Source organism: Lynx rufus, unplaced genomic scaffold (assembly GCF_022079265.1).
Source record: "Lynx rufus isolate CCGP_SWC_20201006 ecotype Redwood Valley unplaced genomic scaffold, mLynRuf1.p SCAF_7, whole genome shotgun sequence".
NCBI classification, from domain to species: domain Eukaryota; kingdom Metazoa; phylum Chordata; class Mammalia; order Carnivora; family Felidae; genus Lynx; species Lynx rufus.
The window spans coordinates 80,196,973-80,212,323 of NW_025814889.1; the positions used below are offsets into that span (position 1 = coordinate 80,196,973).

Sequence of the window (15,351 nt, forward strand, 5' to 3'; positions counted from 1 at the left end):
CCGATGCTTCCCCGTATGTAGACGTTTGCTGAACTATCTGTTGGACTTTGTATTACTTAAAGCCGTTCATGTTGTAGAGGAGCCTGAAACAATCAAATAGAAATCCGAGTATTTTGTCTACTAGGCACCAATAGGATACAACTAGTGCTGAAGGCTTTGTTTTGTTTTTCATTTTAATCCGCTTATCTGTATTCTGTGGACCTGGTTGAGATCAGATTGTGGTTTCCAGATGTCGATTAATCTCATCAATGGCCAGCGTCGGGTTCTCAGCCTTTTCTGAAAGGAGCTGCCGAGGTTAGCACCGTAAATATAATTTTAAGCCCCCAACAAGATCATTCTCCGGATCCCTCTCCCTCACCCCCAGCACACCTACTGGCATTGGCACCGCCATCTGATGGTCCCAGCGGCAGGCTAAGATGGTTCTTGGTTCTGGAGTGTGGGGGTCTACTCCGAAGTGGGAATCGGGAGCCTCTCAGGCCAGCCCAAGCTCTGCTGGAGTCCCAGAGCCTCTTGCTGCAAAAACTCTGGAAGACCCCCCAGAAGCTCATGTGACCCACAAAAGTCACAAGGAAGAGTAGTTCAGGCCCCCAGGTTTTCAAGAGCAGGTAGTCAGGTCCACATCGAGCTGGGCACCTCCTTTTCCTGCTTCCTTTCTGCATGCATCCTATAATGGTGAGTGGAAATGTGAGGCTAGGGTGGCTTCCAGCTTGGGGGTGGGGTGGGGAAGTGGGAATACCCAGCATTGCAATTCTCTCATAGTCCTTCCTGGAGGAAAGGACCCCAAGTGTCCCCCCAAATTCCTGTGCAGATAGAGCTGAGGAGGGGGAGTACCGCAGTAGCAGGGCTGGGAAAGACCGTGGCAGGGAAACCTGTCCTTACCCCCACTTCGCCTCTACTGTAAATAAACCCCGAGCCAAAGGGCTCATCCGTCTCCTTAAACAGCCAGTAAACTTTATATGACACAATATCTAATAGTAATTTATTGGGGAGATATTGTAAATTCCAACGGTTTTAGTTAATAAAGGAGCTAATTAAAGAGGGACAGGCTGTGCTTGGCCAGCTGTTGGCGAGAAGATAATACATCGGGGGGGGGGTGCATGGTGCAGAAGTGTGTTTGTGCGGGGATTTTTGGTGTGGCTTTTTCCCTTTTGCCCCGGGTCGGGCGATTGACTCACTGTCTGCATTAGGTTTTATGATATTTTTAAAAACCAGAAACCAGCGACTAAATCTGCCCCCGAGTTTTGTCTCTCCCCCCCCCACCCCAGAGTGGGGAAGGGGGAAGTTGGAGTTGGTGCAAGGTGGGGGGATTCGCTGTCCCCACCCATCCCCCTGGCGGCGGCGCCCACGTGAGCCGGATGGCCAATGGGTGGCCGGTGCAGGTTTAACTATGTTTAATGTCAGATAGCAATAAAGTAGAAGCTGCCGGCCGGGCCCCGCGGAAATGGGCGAGCATAATCTCCTGAATCCCGGGTTTGTGGGGCCGCTGGTGAACATCCACACGGGAGACACGTTCTACTTCCCCAACTTCCGCGCGTCCGGGGCGCAGCTGCCAGGGCTGCCTTCGCTGTCCTACCCGCGCCGTGACAACGTGTGCTCGCTGCCCTGGCCGTCGGCGGAGCCCTGCAATGGCTACCCGCAGCCCTATCTCGGCAGCCCGGTGTCGCTCAACCCGCCCTTTGGCCGCACGTGCGAGCTGGCGCGCGTGGAGGACAGCAAGGGTTACTACCGCGAGCCGTGCGCCGAGGGCGGCGGGGGCCTGAAGCGTGAGGAGCGCGGGCGCGACCCGGGCCCAGGAGTCGGGCCGGGGGCGGCGCTGCTGCCGCTGGAGCCGTCGGGGCCCCCTGCGCTCGGTTTCAAGTACGACTACGCGGCGGGCGGCGGCGGCGGCGACGGGGGCGCGGGACCCCCGCACGACCCGCCCTCGTGCCAGTCACTGGAATCCGACTCCAGTTCGTCCCTGCTCAACGAGGGCAACAAGGGCGCCGGCGCCGGCGACCCGGGCAGCTTGGTATCGCCTTTAAACCCCGGCGGCGGGCTCTCGGCCAGCGGTAAGCACCCCGGCCCACTCTTGAGGCGTACTCAGGACCGGACAGCTCACCGGGGCGGGCAGGGTAGGACTGAGCTAGGGCCGCCTGGGGTGACAGAATGTGTGGTGAGGAAGGGCTTCTTTTAAAAAGAAGTGCGGGGTGGGGGGAGCGCCTATAAACATGTAAATATCCCCATAAAAGAACTGGAGAGATTCCCCTTTTCTGGACCTGCGGCTGGCTAGAGGGGGCAGGGAGCTCCGGCGAAGGGGATTCTGACCTAGACTTCCCCAGGCCTAGGGGTGAGGGGTGGGGACCGAGAGCTTGGTCTCTGCTCTCTAGGACCTCACCCCCCGCCTTCGCACAGACTCTGTTACCTACATTTTTTTTCTCTCTCTCTTAAGAAACGCCAGTGGACCTGGTTTACTCTGGCCACTGGCTCATTCATGTCTGTTCTAGCTGATCAGGGACCCAGCACATCCTGGAGAAGGTGAAAGGAAGGGGCCAGGATATCCGGGAGCAGAAGAGCTTTGGGGAGAAGTGAGGGGTTCGAAGCACAGAGGGTCCAGGGATACTACCGGTGGGAAGTCCAGTCGAGGAGGCCAGGAGGAGCGAAAGGGGGGAAAGAGGATGATGAAGGTGGGAGAGTTGATGGGGATGGGGGTCTGTGTAGAAGAGAGGAGATGGGAGATGGGAGAGGAGAGGCCTGGGGTTGGGCGGTTAGGCCAAGGTGCAAAGGGCTGGGGAAGGACCGAGGGCACTGGGCTTGTCACCTCTTGGTCCTCTGGCCAACGCTGCCGGTTCGTCTCCACCCAGGCGCGCCCTGGTACCCGATCCACAGCCGCTCCCGGAAGAAGCGCAAGCCCTATTCGAAGTTGCAGCTGGCGGAGCTGGAGGGGGAGTTTCTGGTGAACGAGTTCATCACGCGGCAGCGCCGGAGGGAACTCTCAGACCGCTTGAATCTTAGTGACCAGCAGGTCAAGATCTGGTTTCAGAACCGGAGAATGAAAAAGAAAAGACTTCTGTTGAGGGAGCAAGCTCTCTCCTTCTTTTAGGCGGCAAGACACGGGCACCGGCCCCGGACTGAGCCTGTCTCTGGCAGGGAGCAAGAGGGGGCGCTGCCTGGGACCCAGTCCCCGCTTAGAACGCCAGGCATCTCTGGCAGGCCCTCCCTGGACATCCTCTTGTCTGTTTTGTTTGTGGTTCCCTCCCACACACCCCCAGCAGGCCCTGCCAGGTCCCAGAGAGAAGGGAAGAAGCCAGCCAAGGAGAGAGGAAGCCCACAGCTGCAGGCAGGGGATAGGGGCAGGGAAGGCTGAGGTGCTGGGGAAGGACTGGTTTGCAGTGGGACCGGGGCACTGGGCCCGGGGCTGAGGAGCTGGAGCAAAGGTAATCCAGGCGCCCCCCTCCCACCACTTTCCTTCCGTGGTCGGAAGTCAACCTGCAGTAGGCAAAAGTGGGGACAGTGGAACCGAGGCTCCCCAAACTCCCAGCGGTTGGGGTTAGGAGAGGTGGAGAGGAGGGAGCAAGAGTGGAGCGTCGGCGGAGAGATTGGCAGGGGTCAGCGTAGCTATGCAAGGGCAGGAGGAAGTGGAGAAACCTGGGAGGAAGTGCGGTTTGGGAGAACAGAGTGATCATTAATGCCCAGTAAAGTCCGCTGGGGTCTGGTCCTCTAGGCCTGGAGGCCGAAGGGGCCGAGGCACAGGCGTTTGACAGAGCCGGCTGCGGACAAGGCGACCATCAGCCTTAAGTCCTCTCTGGGGCGGGCTGCCTGAAAAGTCTCCTGGTCTCCAGCCCTCTCCCGACGCCTCTGCCCGCCCATTCGCTCACAGGTGTGCTGCCAGGCACTCTTCCTGCCGCCTAGGCGGCTGCGGACCGGAAGCCGCAAGCGCGGAATTGAGAGCCCAGCGGACGCAGCCTGGGGCGTAGTAGCCACCCCAGGGACCCCCACCTGGCCCTCCAGGAAGCCCAAGGGGCTGTGAAAGAGTCTGCGAAGGGCGGCATTGATTGGCCGGGAGAGTTTCTGGCAGCCGCCCGCTACCGCCGCTGATTCTCCCTTCCCCGCTGGCGTTCACGGTCACGGCCGGCCAGAGGCTGGACCGGCATAATTTACGAGGCAGGAGGAGAATCTGCCCCTAAAGGGGCTACCGGCCGCAGAGGCCCCTGCTCAGCCCTGGTTTCCCAGGCTGGTGACAATGAAGGAGGGGGGCGCTGCAGTCCCCCACACAACTCCTTTCTCTCTTTTACCCACCCCCATTCCACCCGCCCCCCCCCACCCCACCCCACAACGTCGCCCTTTGTCTCAGGATCCTCTGCCTCCGCCTCCCCCTGGCCGGCGAGGCGCCGAGTACAAGGACCAGAGCTGAAGGAGGGACACATCCTCAGAACCGGTCGGAAGCCAAAGAGTGGCTTCTTCTGCAGAGGGCCTTTTATTCAAAGCCCCCTTCAGGCCCCAGCCCCAGCCCACTAGATCTAGGCTGGCTTAGGAGAGAGAAGCAGTGGAGAAGCTCGGCACCTTCCTGCACTCCGTTTTTATCCCTCTTGGTGAGAGTTCCCCCGACTTCCCCTCTGCCCACCCACCCACCCTTGCAGGAGCAAGAAGGGCAGAAACAGGGAGCTGATGAGAGTTAAGCCCAGCCTGGACACTGTGAACTGGCCTGCCAGCTTGGAAGTTCTTCCTGCCCTGGAAGAGTCTCTCCTAACACCCCCTCCAATGGCAATCCACAGAGCCTGCCGCTCTCCCACCAGCACACAGCGTCAAGTCCCTGGACAAGACTGTGCAGAGGCATGGGCAAACGCAGGCACAGCAGAGCCCGGCACCCCCACTGGTCCCACCCCCCCCAACAGTACTTGTAAGCAGGCAGCCTCATGTCCCCAAATGCAGCCCTGCAGAGTGGCGGTACAATCACATGCCCTCATCGCCACTGGGCACCTGCCACACTTCCCCACTGACATAAACTTGTTTCACCCATATACAACAAGTTCACAGAAGTCAGCGCCATTCCTGCTGTCTGCACAATCCCTTGTGGGCTGGCCCTGAGTGTGAGGCACTCTCCCCTTTGCCTGGTCATCCATGTACCCCTTCGTGCAGCCCCTCCTGTGACCTTGTGGGCTCTGGGGTGCTGGACTCAAGCTTCACCCCTCCAGCCTGACTCCCACAGCCTACTAGAGAAGAGAGACCAGAACACTCCAAAGGGGGTGGGGGTGTAAAGATATGCAATATTCTCTTCCTGTCGCTTTAAACTTGACTTCCATGAGCTTCTCTGTCAATCTGTGTCCTGTTCTCTGTGTCCCTTGCTAGTACCTAGTCTAGTCTCTGTGGGTAGATGCCCTCCCCAGCTCTCTGTAGTGTGCCCTCCTAGTCAAACGTCTGTCTTTAGCACGTTTTCCCTTTATAGAGTCCTTGTACAGAGTTGCTTCATCATATTAATATTAATAATAATAATTAAAACATGACTGAATGATGATGTGATTTTTTTGAGAAAAAAAAAATTTGAACTGGGTCCCCATACATGGTCTTTTCTGCCTAGAAAGAATGGGATTCCCAGGCTCCTGACTGTCCCCTACTTTATTTTCTCCAGTTCAGGTGAATAATAAAAATAATAAGTGTATAATAATAAAGGAAGAACGGTGCAGGGGCAACAAAAAACATACGAGCAACCAAGATCTGTTCATGAGCTGCCGTCTCTAGTCCCAAGCAATTACTAGCAGAGAGAAAATTGGGGGATAGTAGGTTGGGGGGGAGGAGAGGGACAGCTAAGGAGTCATGGGGCCATAAAAATAATGTAGACAGCCCAGAGGAGACTGTAACCACTTTCAGGGCCAGAAAGAGTAAGTCTGGGCTGCAGGATCCCCAGAAGTGAAGCCAGAGTAGGGACTCTAGCAGGTTGGAGCAGGGATGGCAGGAGTGCCCTGGGATAGGGGGCAGGGGTTGGTGGAAGGACACTTCAAGTCCATGGTCTAACCCCATGGCTTCACTCTGAGAGCACATTTTGAACACTGCACAATGAATAGGCAGGGGACTAAAAACCCCTTGGAGCTGGTGAGCTAGGCTCCATCTTCCCCAGCCAGCAACTTCTTCTGGGCCATGCCAGAGACCCAGGGCAGAACCAGAGTCCAGGTCCCAGCAGAGCCCAGGGGCCCTCTGTACCTCCACATTGCCCCTTCCTTCCGGGTGGGTCATCCTTCCTCTGCCTCCACACTTGTGCCTCTGGTCCCTGAGTTTCCCTTTCTCACAGCCTGGCTCCAATTATGGAGTCTCCTCCAAATTCCTTCTCCACCCTTCTGGGGCTACTTTGGAATAAGGAGCCCCCACAGAGCCCAGTATCCAAGCCACATCCCTGCCTTGAAATCTCTCTCTCTCTCTCTCTCCCTTCTTTTCCTTACTCCTGCAACTAGAAAAACTAACAGATTTAGATTGAATCCCATTCTCCTTTAGCCCCTAACCCACAGCTTGTCTTGTGCAGCTGAGGGGTTTGGGCAGGAAGGAGATCCCAAGCTTTGGGAGTTACTCATACAAAGGCCCCCACAGAGTATAGGCAAAGCTGGGGACAGGATAGCTTCTGGCAGCCATGAGCTGGGAGAGGGACCGGGTGGCTGCGCCTGCATCTGAATTAAGGCGGGGGTGGGCGTGTTGAATCCCAGTGAATCCAGGCCAGAGACTAAGCTCTTCTTAGGACACATTTATACGGGGGGGAGAGTTAACAGTGAAGGCATTTCTGGCTAAAAAGAAAGGAGTAAATTTAAAGAAGTTAGGAATAACTGGCCTTTAATTTATTCCCTTGATTTAGTCCCAGAGACACTGCAGCTCTGAGAGAGGAGGTACTTTGTTGGGTGGTGTCTACACAGGTCCCAAGAGTCAATAACTGAGAGACTATCAGAGAAGGAGAGACACTATAACCTCCTCCCCATGGCTGAACAACAAATCCTTGGGTCTCTCTGCCAAGGAGAGTGTAATGGTGGGAGCGGCAACCCAAATACTCAGGGTAAGGCTGAACTCTGCATCTGGGCAAGGATTGCATCTATTTTGCAACCGTTTGTCTGATTTAAGCCCTCAAACTACTATTTACTCCACGGACTTTAAGACAAAGAGCTCCGTGTCACAAACTGGGTCTTGAGGGGCAAGAAATGGAGAGAATTATCTGGATAATGCAATGCGGGTGGAAATAATTCTGCTGCTGTGTATTTATAAGCTTATATCATCCAAATGAGCTGTGTATTTGGCCCTGGCTATCCACCCAGTTCTACTCCACTCTGACCTGCATAGACACAGCTAGGGTATTTAAGGCAGCTATTGAGCGAGCGGGCGGGAGATGGGCCAGGCAGCCCGGGTCCCGTGGATAGCAATGCAGCCGGAAACCGGGCGCGCGATCGATGGCTCAGACCCAGAGCAGAGCAGGGACCGCCAGCTCGATCTCCGAACAAAGCAAACCCCCGGGACCTTGGGTTCCGGACAGTCCGGAGCCCCCGCCCATCCTCCCCGCCATTACCAGGAAAGCAGGAGCGGTTCTTAGGCCCCGGGCCCGCGCGGGAAACGCACCCCGGAGCCCCCAGCCCTCTCCGCGCGGCGGGCACATGGAGGCGCCGAAGGGTCCGGTGTAATTCAGAGCGAGGTGGGCTGCAGGAGGCGGATCCTGCAGCCGCGCGGATGCCGAGCCTTAGACCCCCGCGGCCGCCTTCCGGCGGCTGCCTCCGTCGAGACGGAGTTGCGGGTTTTCCGTGGAGAAGCGTGCTGCCGGCGCCCGCCGACCCGAACGCCTCGCACCGCTTGCAGCCCGGCGCCGAGCTCGCGGTCGCGGCTCTCGGGGACGCTCCGAGACAAAGGCGCGGCGGCCGCTGGTGGATGACGCGGGCGCCTGGAGCTCCCAGTGGCCCGGCCCGGTGGAGAGGGCTCTGGGAAGTCGGTCCACTTCGCCGGCCGGCCGGGCCCCGGCGCCGGATCCGCTGCAGGGTCCCGGGGAGAGGGGACCCGGCGCGCCTCTCAGCCCCTGCCGCCCCGCGCAGCTCGCCGCCCAACAGCGCCGGCAGCTCTGGTCGGCGCCCGAGGGCCGCCGGGCCCCCGCAAAGGACGGGATGACCCCTGCTGGCGGGAGCGGTGGAGGCCGCCGAGCCCCGCCCCGCCCGGCCGCCCAGCCCCGAGCACCCTAGGCCTGGGGGGCGCCCCGCGAGTTTGTGGGAGACCTGGAAGGACAGCCCGAGTCGAGGCGCTGCCGGGCTGTGGGAACCAGGCCTCTCTGCTAAGTGCCCTCCCTCTGCTGGGCACGCGGCGTCCCCACAGCGGCGGCCCGCCCTCCCGCTGGGCTTCTCACCGCCAGCGGCGGCGGAGATTCCCGAAGCCTGTGGCTCCTAAAGGAGCCGGGGAACTGGGTTTGGATGAGACCAAACACAGCCGGACCTTTAGCCAGGGTGACCCAGCCGGCCGCCGGTAGGTGATCCCTCCTCTCTGAGCCAGAGCCACTTCCTGGAGACTAAGAGACAAGCCCTCACTTTGTCAGTTTCCATATCCCAGAGTGGAGGACTGACTTCCTTCCAAGGACAGGTCTGCGCAGACAGAACTCGCCGGTAGTTCCTGCTAGGAAAGCTCCCTGTGAAAGATGCAGAGTCCATATACGGGGCACGACAGAGATGTTTCTGCCAACATAACCGATATATTGAAACAGTCTCGAACGCACAGATATCCATGTTATATGTACACCCTGGGCATGGAAAATATATTTCTGTAGAAAATGTACATACAGAGGCACTTTTATTTGCACGGGAAAGCAACCTTCTGGGAAAAGGTTACACATAGCATGGATAAACACCACATGTAAAGATTCATTTACATAAACAGTACACTCGCATATCCATCCCACACCGGGAATACACAGTCCTGCATCTCTTGAGCTACATAGATGTATACACTCCATAGGACGTATAAAATCATGCATGGAAAGTGCATCCCGATATTAATGTATCCACATAAAAAGTACATGGAAAAGGCATCATTATATATACAAATTGAATATCTACCCAATGTATGAAAAATATGTCCTGTAAATTAGTTTGTTTACATGGTGTGCAGGTACCAAATCCAGGGAAGTAAATTCTTTGAGCTCGCATATTATTGTATTTATAATACGCGTTTATTTGGCTGTTTTGCAAACAGTAGCTGGAGGAAGCTCGTGCTTTGGCAATGACAGTCTCCATTAACGGAGCCTCTTTTCTGTTTTCCTGTTTTTCTATTATTTCCATCTTTTGAAAACCCCTTCTATGTCTACATGGACTGTTTATACAATAATCGCTGGTCGCTGATCTCTATTTCCCTGTTACATCTCTTGAAGTCAGGGTCTATGTTTAGAATCCTAAGTCCTGTTTGCAGCGGAGTCTGACTGAATAATCACAGCCTGGTAAAGAATTAACATTATCTAATTAGGTTACTTCCCTTCCCTCCGTGTCTCAGGACTTGTTCTTTTAGACCTAAGGTAAATATATTACAGTTACTCCAGGCTGCCAGTTGGAAAGGGGGGGGAGGGGGCGGCAGGAGGGAAATGCAATGGCCTGACAAGGTGTGTAACAGGCAGGTTGGGGTAATAGGCAAGTTTCAGGTGTGCACTGGGCACACACTGCTCCTGAAAGCCAAAGTCTGTTTACATTTTTTAAAATTTATTTTTAAAATCTGGAGTCTAGAGAGACAGCCTAAAGCAAAGGCTGGACCTGGTCTTCTACTCCTCTACTACTCTCGCAAACCACAGAGCAGCTCCACTCCCTCTCAGCCAACCAGGGAGAAGATTCTGGCCCACCTAGCCCCTCAGCTCTGACTCCCATCCCTAAGGTTGGCCAGGTCTACACCAGCAGCAGGGAAAAGTTATCGCATGACCCAAGTTTTTCTCAACAAAATCCACTCCTAAACACTTTCGGAGAGGCAGTAACAGCTTAAAGCATTTTCTGACACTGAGCTAGCTCTGTCTCACCCCAGAGAAATGAGTCCCACTTGGGTCTTTCTTTAGTGGCGAAAAATCCGCTACTTGACACACGCCTATGGAAAAATTCTTTGAGAGACAATGCACTCACACCCCGCAGAGATATTGTTTATGGGTTCCGTGTAGACGCTGCCATATTTTACTGTCCAGAGGAATCAATTAATTAGTGCCTCGCTAGTCCCCGCGCCGGCCGATGCTTGGCTGAGCGTGAGCGCTGAGATAGATGTGCGTGGCCAGCTCGCTGGTCTTGTTAACAAGCCTCGTCATAAAGATGGAGATGATAAGGAGAGCGAGGAAGCCCTGGCGGCCGCGAGGGGGGGCTTGGAGGGCCCAGCCCTCAGCGTGTGGGGCAGCGGCGGGTGGGAATCGGAGCCAGGGCCAGGGCCCGGTGCTGTCCCGGCATCCGCGCGCGGTTATTCCGTCTTCTCCCTTCTCCCCTTCTGGGGCGTTCGTGCTGTGATCTCGGATAATTCCCTCTCCACTCCCCCGAATCTTCCCTTTTCTTCATCGAGCCCGAATTAAAAAAAAAAAAAAAGTTAATACAAATACGTAAACCTCTGTCTGTGAGTGCCTGTCTCGCTCTCGGCCCGGCCACGTTTGTTCCGAGACCTGCCGCCTCCTCCTCCCGCCCACCCTCCGCCCCACATTACTTAACCGCGTGGTTCCTTTTCATCGCTGTCTGGAGCTCTCTTCCCTCTCTGGCTTCGTGGTTGCTTTTTCTACCAGGTTGGTGCTGGCTCAGGCCCCAGTGAGCTTGTAAAAAAAATAATAATAATACAAATAACCCCTGGTTATCTCGCGGCAGAGTGAACACCCCCCAGATAAGCCAGACCCCATGGAAGAAAAAAAAAAAAAAACCTCTTGGATGTAATTGCTGGTTTGGGTTGCAACACTTAATTCTGTTTATTCTCACCAATGTGCATATTTAACGAAGAGATATTGATATTAAAGGGCAGGGGGGAATTAATTTTACTTTTATAGTCATCTATTAAGAGCACAAGATGATCTGAGTCTCCTTTAAAGGGACCAAAACAGGGGGGGAGGGAGAGAGAAAGAAAGGGAGGGGGAAGGGAGAAATATGACTGAAGGAGAACAAAGATCTTTGCCTGAAGAAACAATGTAACACTAGACAGAACTATAAAGTCTGGGAATGTAACAACGCAAGACCCTCTCAACTTCCCCCCTTTGGAATCCTGTCCCCTGCCCTACGGAGGGAGAGAAGGCATTTCCCTTTTATTGTCTGATCCTCTCTGGTGTCAGCTCAGAGGAGGGGGGGGGGCTAGTTGGCATATAGAGGAAAAGGAGGTAGTAGGGTCTCCCAGTGTCACCCTATCACCCACACCATGGTGACTCCTAGACCAAGGAGGTCCTAAGCAGGAGCTTATAGATTCTTAGAGATTTCAAAGGCCCCAGTGATCCAGGCTCATTTTTCCAAGATACTTGTCTGGCTTTACTTTGTCTGTATAGACCTGCCTCATCTAGTATTGTAATTATCACAAGTAAGCGAATAATAGATAATTATAGGGGTGTTGATAATATCATTTATTTTATAGCCACACAAGATATGATTAGAGTTAATGTCAGAAGCTCTGTTGGAGCCTGGTAGGCAGCAAGAGGCAAGGTAGAGAGGCCTGATAGCATTTCTCTTTCCGATTTTTACATGAGTGTGAATCTCCAGAAATCCCTAATTCTCTCAGTTCCCTGTCCAGATGTCTTAAGGGAAATCTCTAAAATTTTAGGGGCTGGGAGCTCAGAGAAGGGCTGAGTACTTAACAATTGGTACTTAAATCTCCCCTTTAGTCTCAGGAGCAGTGGTCTCTGCTCTCCCCATATTTCCCCACAATGAAGGGCTTCGCCCTCAGTTCAAGACTACTAGGGTCACAGAGACTTAGGTTAGGCCAGTGGGAGGAAGACAGGGTCTTACCAAAACCAAGTTCATTGTCATCCCCAAGTGGGCACTGGGTCCAGAGTGAAGCCTCCTTTGATCCCAAATTGCCTTCTTTTCTGCACCTCTTCCCCAGGGACACCTGGATGGGGGCAGAAGCCAGGCTAGGACTGTGGAGGTTGGTGGGGATGGGGATGGAGACAAAACTGAAAACATGCTTTATTGTTTCTGGTATGCAGAAGACCAGAAGGCTGGGGTGTGGGGGGGGGGGGAGTGAGCGAGTGAGAGAGAGAGAGAGAGAGAGGTTATGATAGAGAGCCAGGCAAGAGGGAGTCAAGGGAAACCATGAAATTGGAAGGCAAGAAATAAAAGGAACGAGTGAAAAAAAAGAGCAGGAGAAACCTGGGGGGGGGGGAAGAAAGGAAATAAAAAGGAAAAGGTAAAAAAAGGAAATAAAAAGATGGGAAAGGAGGGACGTTTAAAAAGGAAAGAGAAATTTGGAAGAAAAAGAGAGGAAACAGGGAGGCAGAGGCCAGGGTCTGCAGGGCGCTCGCTGCCTCAGGCTGCCTGCAGCAGTCTGGGTGGGCGGGGGGCGCCATGACAAAGTGAAGGTCAAGTTAGCATCGTACCTTATAAGGAAGGCGTCGGTCCTCCATTTCAGCCTTTCTTTCTGCCGGGACATGGCTGTAGCATTTCTAGTCTTGTAAACACCGGACTCTTTGGGGCCTTAGAAAAAAAAATAAAGACCCCCTTCCTTCCTTTATTGGGGGTGAGCCCTGCTGGCTGGGGGAAGCCGCGGACAGAGAAGTCAACTAATGAAGACTCCAGGAAACTTTTCTCTCCTTTTCTCTCTCTCTCTGGCTCTGCTCCCGCCAGCTGGGGCTCCCTCCCTCCCACCCTTCCTCCCTCCCTCCCTCTCTCTCTCCCTCCCTCTCTCCCTCCTCTCCCCAACCAAACGTCTCTTTTGCTCTCCGTATCTCTCGGTCTTCTGTATCTCTCACCACTGTCTGTAACTCTGGGCTCCGTCTCCCCACACCCCCCTCCCCTACCGCAGACTTCTAAATCCTTTCCATTCCACCGTGAAAAGCAGCAGGACGTAAGAATTGGAAAGCGAATTAGCCATCTCAGAGAAAAGTTCATTTACAGCCTCTGTTCTATTAAAATTTCCTTCTGAAAACAAGGCGGTTCGCTCGGTAAGGAGGAGGAGAAGTGAGGCAGCGCCAGTGGGGAGGGCTGATGAGGTAGGAGACTTGGATTTATTTATTTCTCAGATCCAGAGGCGGAAAGAAAGGGGGAGAAGCAGGAAAGGAGGGAGAATGAAGGAGAGACTGCGGCGGATGGGGTTGGGAGCAAAGCCGCCGGCCAAGGACCCGGTCCTCCCGCAGCGATCATCCAGCATAAGCCGGCTCAGCCTAGGCCTGGGGTGCAGAGAAACAAGTATATCAAATATTTGTTAGCCTGAGAAGGGGGCGCGGCGGGCGGGGGGGCGGGTAGCAGCAAGGCCGCAGGGAGGCAGGGAGAGACCGAGGCAGGCGGCGCCGCAGCCGGCCAGCCGGAGGAAAGTGAGTTCCGGACCCGCAGCAGCAGTGGCGACCCCGGCTGGCTGGCTGCGGGGCCGGGGTCAGCGCGCTGCTCAGCCGAAAACGAGGGGCGCGGGAGAAAGGAACCTGAAGTGGAATCCTCCAGCTTTTCCCTGCAGGGTAGCAGTGGAGGAGAGACAGAGAGAGAGAGAGAGAGAATATAGCATAGGGGTGTCTGTGAAGGGCTCACCTCCTTTTTCCTGAACCTGACAGCTTGTTTCCTCCTGCTCTGCGCCCCACAGAGCCCTTTTTAGGGCTAACCAATGCTTTTTAAATGGGAACTCTAGGGCAAGGGTAGGGAGGGATGCTCAGAAAGCAATGCTGGGGGCCTCTGGTTCAATCTGGTGCTCCACAAGGCCCTCATTTTGTCACCTCTGGCCTCTAGGATCAGTCCCCTCCCACTTTACCTACCTGGTTAAGGTGCTCAAGGGCTACTGGCACCTGAAATAGGGCCTGGGACCCCGGTAGGAGCAGCAAGAAGCACTGGGGTGGTCAGTGGAGCTCCAGGCCTAGTGTCTAGAGCCCTCCCATCCTGCGTTCTGATAATGAAAAACAAAGGGGGGGATGATTTGATTATTTCTGGCGGTGTTAAAGGAGCCAGGCTTTCAAAAACAGTCTCTGACCCTGAGATCTAAGGTGATAGGCATCTCTCCCACAGACATTTAATCTGGGCAAATGTCCTACTGGCTGAGCTCAAGAAGAGGTGGCCAGGGTGAGGACATTTGCTGCCAGAAAGCCCCAGGAAGGGAGAAGCAGGCCCACTTTGGTATTATTCAGCGTTGTGTGGAGACTATTTTAAAAGGTCAGAATGAAATGGGGGAGGCCTCTCTGATGTCCCTCTCAGCCCTGGGAAGGGGAGCCCCAGGAAGTGAGGGAGTTTATGAGCTGGGACGTTTCCCCCTAGTTTGGGAAAGACAGAGATAGCCAGACCTCATCCTGCAAAAATGTGTTTCGTCCCTGTCCCTGTGACAGAAAATTGGTAGCCGCCTCTGGACTTTCAGGGAGTAGAGCAAAGCCAGAGGCTCTGGGGAAGGCAGAGGCTGAGGTGTGATTTAGGGGAGGTGGGAATCTGAGGGAGCCAGACTAGAAAGGTACCACCTAAATCCGTTCCCTTAAGAAAAGCCAAACACGTACACAATGGGCCCCAATATTGAAAAACACCAGATGATCTGCTTCGAAGGGACATAAACAGGCCAAGCGGATGCAGGTTCATAAAACCTGCAAAAACCCAGACAGGAACACTTAAAATGCCCCAGAAACAAAGCGCACCGTGACAAATTCTCACCCAACACAAAAGTACATGCACCAGAATGTTCCCAGGCACAGCGAGACCCTCCCCACCCTGAGCCTCCCCACTTGGACACCCAGGTGTACCTGCCCAGCCCCAGGAGCACACACAAATTTGTGCACTTTCCTAAACCTACCCCCCCCCAAAACCCTTGGGGGCAAAGGGCAAGCGCTCAGCCGCACACACACCCCACAGAGCCAGACCCGTGTCTCCTGAGCCTCAATAATGCACGATCCATACCCGGAGATAAAAGTCTAGACAATAGATGGCTGTTTATGACAACGGGGCTCTCCAAGTTTGGAGCCAGGCGATAAATCTCTGGTGAATCTTCCTGTAACTCAACTTCTGGCCGCAGTGACGAGAGAACCACGAAGACCGCAGAGAGGAAAGCAGCAAAATGGGAGAGACTTTTAAATCCTGAGCCGAAGGCGACTTCTCCGCCGGGGCAAGAGAGTGCAGGCGGCCACACTCGCCCCACATGGCGCGTCCACACTGTGGAAGCTTTCGGATCAAGCTTCAGAACACAGGCGAGTCAGGTTTCCTGGCCCCCCGGAAATCGGAGCGAAGCGTGCAGGCAGATGGCGGGGCCTGGAGGCTGGGAGAGACCCACAAA

General features: G+C 54.8%; 1 protein-coding gene across 1 annotated transcript; it reads left to right on the top strand.

The window, feature by feature from the left end:
- The first annotated feature begins 1,441 nt into the window (after positions 1 to 1,441).
- HOXC12 (homeobox C12) lies at positions 1,442 to 3,079 on the top strand. The gene is made up of 2 exons (XM_047065205.1): positions 1,442 to 2,048; positions 2,841 to 3,079. Exons 1-2 carry the CDS (start codon positions 1,442 to 1,444, stop codon positions 3,077 to 3,079), a joined length of 846 nt encoding a protein of 281 aa, XP_046921161.1.
- The last annotated feature ends 12,272 nt before the right edge of the window (positions 3,080 to 15,351 follow it).

Excerpts from the sequence above, each read along its gene's own strand:
- HOXC12 (XM_047065205.1), top strand. The coding sequence starts at position 1,442 with ATGGGCGAGCATAATCTCCTGAATCCCGGGTTTGTGGGGCCGCTGGTG. Across the intron at positions 2,049-2,840 it reads CGGCGGGCTCTCGGCCAGCG|GCGCGCCCTGGTACCCGATC; the intron begins GTAAGCACCCCG and ends GTCTCCACCCAG.